Here is a 9,704-nt window from a genome sequence, read left to right on the forward strand (position 1 = left end):
ACTTCATTAAGAGCACATGAAAATACACGTAACCTGCACTTCATGTGTTTTAAAGCATGACAACAAGCTCTCACCTCCTACCAAACAATACTTTATTTCACATTCATTGGCCGAAACACAAATGCATAACGCATGAAAACGTATTCAAACGCATGAAAAGCAAGCAACAAAAATGTGCCTAATAAACACATTAGAAAATGCAGACGTAAAAGTGTGAATAGTGTATAAATGTCTTTAAAACGTTTTTGTTTTTTTTAGCATGCATTTTAAAGAGTTTTACTATGATTCAGGGTGCAATTTACAACCTTTTTCTGGCTTTATACATTTTAACGCACAATATGTTGTTAGATAACACTATATGTTTACTTGCAGGTCATTTTACCATTTCATATGAGAGTATTTCATACATAGATAAGCCTTTTAATTTTCAATGCAGGAACTTTAAATCTCAGATAATAGTATTTAATGCATGGATAGATTAACCCTTGCAGCATAGTTGCAGCCAGTCAAGCACTTTAGCTATTTAACGTTTCAACATATGGATTGTTAACCTTTTGCAGTTTTGCAGCCGTTAACCTGTCCCTTTAATCTTAAATGTATTTCATGCATAAAACATTAACCCTTTGCAGGTAAAGTACACCTCTTCCCAGTAACCCTAAATTGGTTCTTAACCCTTAGATAGCAATGTTTGCTACTGAAGACTGAAGAGCTACAGTGCTAAAAAATGAATTAAGGAACAAGCTGGCTGCAGTAACTTTTAGCTAAAAATGTTAATTTTACTTTTGATCAATATAATAAAGTTCTGAGTTGTTGTACCCTTTTCCTTTTATTTTTTTGTGCTTTGTTACCTGCTGAAAGCTATCACTTGCCAGCTCCTGTGCCCAGCTCCCTTCTTCCACTTGCGACTGGAAGAAAACGACCCCCACACCTGGGCCAGCAAAAACTGAGAACCTGGGGGGAAGAAGGGGGGCTACTAAAAGGTCAGGGGGAGGGGGAACACCCACTGTTTTAAGCTGGTTTATGGCCCCCCCTACTGCCCACAGACTGCATAGGCTTTGCTACAGACTACAGACAAGTGTTCTATACTAGAGAGAGCTAACACTCTTCTTGTCTTGGCCCTTGGCTGGTTAAGGAATTTCATGAAAAACTAGACCAAGTTTTATATAGGCGACTTCTTATATGATTCTGCAGATCAATCACAGCTTGGATTTCCACTTTTAGCACTGAAATATTTTACTGTTATATCTGGCAAACCCTCACTACAAACTTGATCTAGTCTATTATCCATCTATTTATCTATCTATCTATCTATCTATCTATCTATCTATCTATCTATCTATCTATCTTTGTATCCAATGTTTAGGACATCTACGCATGGCCCACATGAAGAGAAATTATTTATGTAAGGAGTGACTTTGGTGTGACCTCACATGACATATAATAATGATATTTGCTTAGCTAATGAAAAAACAAAACTGATCATTTGGAAACGTTCAGTATGTCCATTCTTGTTCACTATCCACTGAGTAGAAATAAGTCCATGTCACACCACACTTACCTTTTCACCCTTCTGGCACAGATAATGAAATATCGGCTATCAGTCAAGATAAATGTAAGTAATCAACAATTCAAATTGTTGAATTATCTTTCTTAAGTTCACCATAAACATTAGAATTGAATCATAAAGTCTTTGTACAATTTCCTTTAGATTTACCAAAACTATCTAATATGAGGACCTACCTAAAGTATTCAGTCAGTTTGTATTCAGCCAGGCAGGCCCTTGTACTACATGCAGTAATTGTTGGTAGATCTAAAGGTGATTGTCAGTCTAATTGTAATGTGTGTGGTGATCCTTACACCAGATGAATGCATAAAGCAATCACAGGGAAATCTGCCAGGAAAATAAAAACAGTCTGCTGTAAAAATGCACTTTTCCTCCAAAACATGTTGGCCAGGGTAATTCATTAAAGGGGCTCATTCTTGGTGATGTGCCCAATGATTGATTGACAAACAGGCCAAGCAGGACGACAATAACAGGTACTTCTGGCTCAGTAGAAAACTATGTGAGTTAGTGCTGAATATTCCTTTTTCTATGGAGAAAAGAAAACACATATTTTAACATGTGCTGGCCTTATCAACTCATTGGCCAGATTGGAGATTGTGGCAGATCTGCGCAGCACAGAGGTGTGATAAGGTTCTGGCAGATGTGTCACCATCCATAATTCTTGGTTAGATATCTAGTGTATATGACCAGCCTCAGGGTGCATAGACTTCTCGATTTTCATCTATTTTTGCCAAAAATTAGCATGATCAGGATACATTTATCTAATGTCAATGGTTATATAACTGTGTGCAGAGAAAATCGTTACACAGGGAAGGATTTGACTATCAATAAAAAGAAATAAATCACATTAATAAAGTGACACTAAACTCAGGAACTAAAGAGCTGATCTGTTATGTCTGTTTGCCAGATCCTGCTGCCTGGCAGTGGTTGGATCATACATGCATGTTGGTGAAGATCTATAGGAGGCTTTAAAGTAACATTAAACTCAGGAGTTAAATCTTAGAAATACATTCAAATATCTTATTTATTAACAAGAATGTATCTTATTTGTGTATCAATCAGCTGTAAACCTTCAAATCATCTCTGAATTGGTGCTGACATTGTCCTTCCTTCTGGAGGGTGGCTACTTTTGTTCCCCATGGTTCCATGGTTCCATATCAGGGGTAAAAGAATAGAGATTGGACATGATTTTCTAACCTGGCCCTTAATTGCCCTTGGTAAACCTCGACCAGCAGATGCCTGGTCCAACCAAAAATGCCTATGAGCCTAGGTGTGCATGATGATTTATCAAGGCAGAAAACCAGCTTGATACTTATCTGATCAATACAGTGCTTGGATTGCATGTCACTGATATAATGGTTTTTGTTTCATTGCATTCTTTTTTTATTGTTGGAATGTGGCTGGAAAAGATGGGTTTTGTGCACACCCCCTGCCACGAAGGTGGTCTTCTTAATTTAACAGCTCCCCACACACATATATACACACAAGGAACATTTCCAAATTCTGCTGTCCTGCTTGGTCTATAATTAGTGAGTAAGTTGAGCTTAAACCCCAGTGAGCCCCCTCCCCTATAACCTGTGTTAAGCAGCTGTTCCTACACTCGTCCTGCCCCTTGTGTGTGCCAGTCCTCACCCCCCTCAGAGTGTGTCCAATCCTGGTGGGGTGCAGATCACATTTCGGTATAATTGCAAGACATAACCAGGCCGGTGGGCGATTGAAAAGTCTCACAACTGCTCCGACCCCCAGTGCTGCTCTCTGCTCTCGGGCCTCAGGTAAGAAAAGGGTGAGGGGGGCCTGAAAAGATACCCCTTCAACAAGTGGTAACATTCCTTGTGTGAAGAGAGGGGAGACAGCACCTAAAAAGACAGGGGTCTTGTCATCCTGCACCTCCCTCAGGCAGTAGTGGATCTTAATATTAATTTGCAGATATGATAGAGTGACACAATAATTGAACTCTCACTTGCAAAGAAAGTAAAATTACTGCTGAACCTCCCTCATTCACAAAGATCAAAAGGATTCTAGGAAAAGCAACCTGCCAATACTTCACTATATTAGTAAGATCTCTAATTTTATCCTGTGAGATCTGCGCACAACTGCTGAGCACTGAAATCTAGACTAAGCTTTGGAATGGGAAGACTGGTGTCATTAATGTGACCCTGACCACAGTCCGACTATGTCATGTGCTGTGTGTCACCTGAATAGAACTCTCTGATATGTTAGTATCTATCTATCTATCTATCTATCTATCTATCTATCTATCTATCTATCTATCTATCTATCTATCTATCTATCTATCTATTTATCTCTATCAAGCTATTTTCTTCCTATCCTTATTTTCATCCTGCTTTGTCAATTCCTATTTTTAATCTTGACATCACATCTTCAGGCACTTCTGTCTTTAAAGCTGGAGAGTAAATATATTTCATGAAGTCACTGTTTCCTTTGTGTTAGGATGAAACTTATGTAAAAGCAGCCCAAAATCACACTTGTTGCCCATGGTGATCAACTAGTTCTTATATTTTGTTCTTTGTGAAAATAAAATATATCTGATTGATCACTGTGGTCAACAACTCCTCCAGTTTAATTTTTAAAGTAGCTTCCTCTGTTTTACTCCAGTCTAGTACTAGGAAACCACTGTGATTGGTGTTTTTACTTACATGTTTCACTTTTGACAAATGATGTTTGTTTAGCTGTTGCCAAATGATCATTATATCTATGAAAATGTCACCAAATGACCATTGTATCTATGGTAATGTCACCTAATGATCATTATATCTAGGAGAATGTCTCCTAATGATCATTATATCTAGGAGAATGTCACCAAATGATTATTATATCTAGGGGAATGTCACCAAATGATTATTATATCTAGGGGAATGTCACCAAATGATCATTGTATCTACGGGCATGCAAGATAGTGGAAAGCTGAATAACTGAACTGCTCAGGTTTGGGCAGTATAACAACATAAACTCTTTTTTTTTTTTGCTGTGGATAATGCACGTGCACGCTAAAGAAAGGAACGAGGGCTTTGTTCTGTGTATCCATAAATCTAAAATCCTAGGAATGATAGATATTTTGTGACTTTTTTGCTTTACATTCTATAGAAATAATCTGTTATCTTTGTTGAGAACTTTGTGAATAGCTGTTAAAGTTTGTCTGGATTCCTGACTGGATGACATGTATAGAACTGGTTGTATGTAGGTTATTAGGACCAGCTGTTAGTTCTGTCAGTGATGGGGGAGGTAACACATGTCATATTAAAGGACTATATGGCAGACAGGAGGTATTGTGGCCTTCAGTCCCCTTCACACATTCACACTAAAATCCTTCTGACATTTTGCTTTCTCCTTCAGCCCCTTAACTGGAAGGTGTAACATTAAATGTGATTATGTGCAGCAATATGAGACGCACATTCCCATGATGCTCACCTCAGAAGTATGGGTAGTGTGTAATAAGAAGAAAAAAACGTGGACTATTGTAAACAGTCCATAAACGTGGAACAGACCGTGTCCTAAGTTTTATAAACAACTTGGAATCATGGGAGTTATATAATGTCTTGAAACTCACCTCACAAGTGGATTAGACACCCCATAACCCAAATGTTAAAAGAACACCCTGCCATCATATTGTCTCTCTCCCAGGTCGAGATCACCTTTAAAGGACATTCCCAGGGGATCCCAAAATAGACAAGAATGCCCAGTTGTCCATCTCTTGTACCAGCCCGCCCCTCTTTGCCATCTCATATAACATCTGAGTCATGCAAACTGCAGCCATAGGCTCCCAAGTTTTCCTTACAGGGTGGAAAATGATTATTATATCTAGGGGAATGTCACCAAATGATCATTGTATCTACGGGCATGCAAGATAGTGGAAAGCTGAATAACTGAACTGCTCAGGTTTGGGCAGTATAACAACATAAACTCTTTTTTTTTTTTGCTGTGGATAATGCACGTGCACGCTAAAGAAAGGAACGAGGGCTTTGTTCTGTGTATCCATAAATCTAAAATCCTAGGAATGATAGATATTTTGTGACTTTTTTGCTTTACATTCTATAGAAATAATCTGTTATCTTTGTTGAGAACTTTGTGAATAGCTGTTAAAGTTTGTCTGGATTCCTGACTGGATGACATGTATAGAACTGGTTGTATGTAGGTTATTAGGACCAGCTGTTAGTTCTGTCAGTGATGGGGGAGGTAACACATGTCATATTAAAGGACTATATGGCAGACAGGAGGTATTGTGGCCTTCAGTCCCCTTCACACATTCACACTAAAATCCTTCTGACATTTTGCTTTCTCCTTCAGCCCCTTAACTGGAAGGTGTAACATTAAATGTGATTATGTGCAGCAATATGAGACGCACATTCCCATGATGCTCACCTCAGAAGTATGGGTAGTGTGTAATAAGAAGAAAAAAACGTGGACTATTGTAAACAGTCCATAAACGTGGAACAGACCGTGTCCTAAGTTTTATAAACAACTTGGAATCATGGGAGTTATATAATGTCTTGAAACTCACCTCACAAGTGGATTAGACACCCCATAACCCAAATGTTAAAAGAACACCCTGCCATCATATTGTCTCTCTCCCAGGTCGAGATCACCTTTAAAGGACATTCCCAGGGGATCCCAAAATAGACAAGAATGCCCAGTTGTCCATCTCTTGTACCAGCCCGCCCCTCTTTGCCATCTCATATAACATCTGAGTCATGCAAACTGCAGCCATAGGCTCCCAAGTTTTCCTTACAGGGTGGGATACCTAAATTAAGCCATGGAGTGACATTGGCCCTGTGTCTGCTACTGTGTTATTAGGGTTGTCCTGCTCACAGGGATATTGCCAAGTGGGATTATAAATCAATATAGGATAGATCGTCTGGAAGTAAGATATATGCATTATAAGTGATAATTTACAATATGATTGCGCTCCTCTTGTTTGGGTTTTTGTTGGATTTTTTACTACTTAGGAAATGAGGTAGATGTTGTTGAGATGAACCTCCACCACCTTCTTCTTCTGTCTCTTTGGTAACCCAATCGTGAGATCTAAAGTTACAACTGTTTAGTATAAAACACATGCATGCCATCAAGTTTTTACATCTGCCCAATGCTAGAACTGTCACCTTTGGGTATCACTCTGCTCTGATAATTATTTACAAGGTTATTCACAAAAGTTGAATAGTTTGGAGAAGGTAGGAGAAGTGAACAGTCTAGGCCAAAATAGCTGACCTGGAAAGTGAGCTGAATTGGAGAATGTTTCCAAATCAGCTATTTTGGCCTAGATTGTTCACTTCTCCGGCCTTCTCCAAACTCTTCACCTTTTTGTGAATAATCCTGTTAGTTTGCATTACATAACAGCAGCAGGAGTGAGACTCATTGGCAGAGAGGCAGAATTGAGATTCTGATTAGATGATATTGGTAGTGGGTTCTCCAAAGGTATAATGAGACAATGGATGATTTAGCTCACTGCTTTAGATGCATATATCAGATTTATGTAGATTTGCTGGTTTAACTGGATAATGTTTTATAAGATGAATTTGATTAAAGAGAATTTATACAAATTACTGAACCAAAGTTATGTATCCTCTACATATTGATCCATCTGTTCTAAAGACCACAGATGCTCTCAGCCTAAATGCTTTAGACAAAGCGAAACTATTCTCAGCCTCTTAAAAAGAGGATATTTACTTTTTATATTATCTTTCATCTTCTGTTGTAACTTTCCTTGCTATCATCAAGGATAGGATGGGCAAGCATTAGGGCCCATTCAGGCGTTGGCGTCATGGTGCATTGCTTTAATGCACATATGTTATTGTGTGTTAACATGTGTTGCATTAGGTTAGCCCATTCAAATAATTAGCTTGCAATCCACCAAAACATGGACATACACCATTTTTGACAACACAGCGCATCACAACACCTGGTAGTGAGTTGCTGTCCAATGTGTTGCTCGGCAATACATGTGCCTTAAGGCATTGGCACAGTGGGAAAGTGTGTTTCGGCCATTAGAACTCGTGTTAGGGTTTTACTGTTGTCCAGAGCTCAGTTAGAGAGATTTCTCCTTACCCTCCCGGGGACAACCTTTTCGCCAGACAGGAAATGAAGGAAACACTTCAAGAGTAACACAGACGGAAGTAAAATTGCTTTTTCAAAGTAGGGGAAAGCTAAAAACCCTGACAGCCTTTTGTTGTTTGCATACTTTCCCTTACTTCCTGTCTGGTAAAACATTGTCCCCAAAACAGGAAGTGAGGAGAAATGTCTTTTACGGAGCCCTGGATAGAAATAAAACCTGATAGTGTATCCATAGCCTAAAGGGTTAGAACCCCTAAGTGTCAGTCCACCTAAAGCTGATAATTCAACTTCCTGACAATTTCTTATATCTTGAGGACCTTTTTTGGTGAAATCTATCTGCTTGAGCTCCAAGGTCCATACACTGGCTGCGGATATTATGAGGGGCTCCTACTCTCTCTGATGGATTATTTATTTTATATCAAAGACTGTTCAACGGGAATAAAGGGGAACACACTAAAGAGAACAGGACCATCCAAATCTCTCAGGTGGATCAGTACAGATTTGGGAATTATGGCAGAAGGATCACTCAATTTGTCTGTCCGGGACATATAAGAAATTAGGGGCTGACCCAGCTCACCAGGATCCACTTGTAGTTTAAATATCACGTTTGGGTGGACTGAGCCTTTGATAGGGGGATGCTTTCATGAATTAGGAAAGCAAAAGCAAAAATGGATCTGTGGTCATGAGCAGACAACAGACCAGTCAGTCTACAGGTTTAACTTTTCTTAATAATAAAATATTAAATCTGACTGGTTCATAGGGGCAACAGCCCCTGATTTCCCTGCTCTAGATTTAATAGGGGGACCTCCTGGTGTGTTCTTAGATCTTCTGCAAAAGACTTGTGTAGCACACCTGTGCAAAAAGATCTTGGCAGGGCAATATGCTTTGTTTTATTTTTAGTCTGTTGCAGCTGCCTTAGTGCTGCAGAAATAGCTGCAACCCTGGCACTCTATATAAGCTGCACTTTGTAGGAAAAGGCTGGCCACATCACTACACCAAGGTAGACAGAGGCTGTGACTTTACCAATGATATGTTATAGAAAATTATAATCCTGTATTTTCCAGTAGCAGTTGTTTTTAGAGGGATGTCAACCAGGATGTCTGGGTTTCAATGTGTTCTAAAGTATTTCTTCCTTTCCCTTTCTTTTCAGCCGACCAAAACCCAACATGTCTGACACAGAGGAAGTGTAAGTATCCAAAGCAGCATGCATTGCTGAGTAAACAGCTGTCAGCCCAGGCATTTTTGTATTAATATAAACAACATACACAAATCCCACTCATACATGCACATATCAACCTTTAGGTAAATGTGGACATGCAAGAGTTATATACAGTAAAGGTCAAACTGTGAGGTTAGCCTACTTTTTAAGGCCAGATTCCTAAACATACACAGTATTTTATAAATTTTAAACTCAGTTTATTATCATTTTAATCTAAAATGTGTATAATATGTGCAGCAGATTTATTTAGCCCACCTTTGAAATAGTTTTAGCTTTCACTAAAAGCGGAGATGACACCCAGGTAAGGCCTGGGTGTCATCTAAGACAAGGCAATGAGATAAGTGAAAATTATTTTGGTTTCTCAGCATTTGCTTTATTTCTAGCTGCATGCTTTACAACAGCGGTAGGCAACCTGGGCATTGTTATGGAACTACAGGTCTAACAGCCGCAGGCCTGACTGCTAGAGGTAAAGACATGATGGGATTTGCATGGAGCACCAAGGTTGCCTACCCCTGGTCTACAATTAATCTCCCTATTTGTTCATTGATGGTTTTATTTTATAAGACAGTCAATGAGAAATGATGAGGCACAAAGTGAAGTCATAGCACCTAACTCTGCTCATTTGGAGGGATGGAACTAATTTAGTCTGTTTCTTGTTTCTCCTCAGTTGTTCCTTTTATTGTCTAGCGTATAGACCTATAGCAATAACATGTATTATGTTATCAAAAGTTTTATACTACAGTAAAGCTTTTATTCAACCTTATTTGCTATTTTAAAAACTAGTATAGAGAAAAAGTAGCGGTAAAAAGAAGCACTTGTGGGTTCAAGCAATGAACTTTTGCTTATCAGTTCTTC

At 38.9% G+C, this 9,704-nt stretch overlaps 1 protein-coding gene across 1 annotated transcript in view; it reads left to right on the top strand.

The window, feature by feature from the left end:
* Positions 1-3,249: 3,249 nt before the first annotated feature.
* TNNT3 (troponin T3, fast skeletal type) overlaps positions 3,250-9,704 on the top strand; it is a 42,195-nt gene continuing 35,740 nt past the window's right edge. The window contains exons 1-2 of the mRNA XM_018562656.1: positions 3,250-3,336; positions 8,781-8,816. Of these exons, the coding sequence (XP_018418158.1) occupies positions 8,797-8,816 (20 nt within the window). The 5' untranslated portion in view covers positions 3,250-3,336; positions 8,781-8,796. The remainder of the gene's footprint in view (positions 3,337-8,780; positions 8,817-9,704) is intronic.

Source organism: Nanorana parkeri, unplaced genomic scaffold (genome assembly GCF_000935625.1).
Source record: "Nanorana parkeri isolate BGI_ZX_2015 unplaced genomic scaffold, ASM93562v1 scaffold589, whole genome shotgun sequence".
NCBI classification, from domain to species: domain Eukaryota; kingdom Metazoa; phylum Chordata; class Amphibia; order Anura; family Dicroglossidae; genus Nanorana; species Nanorana parkeri.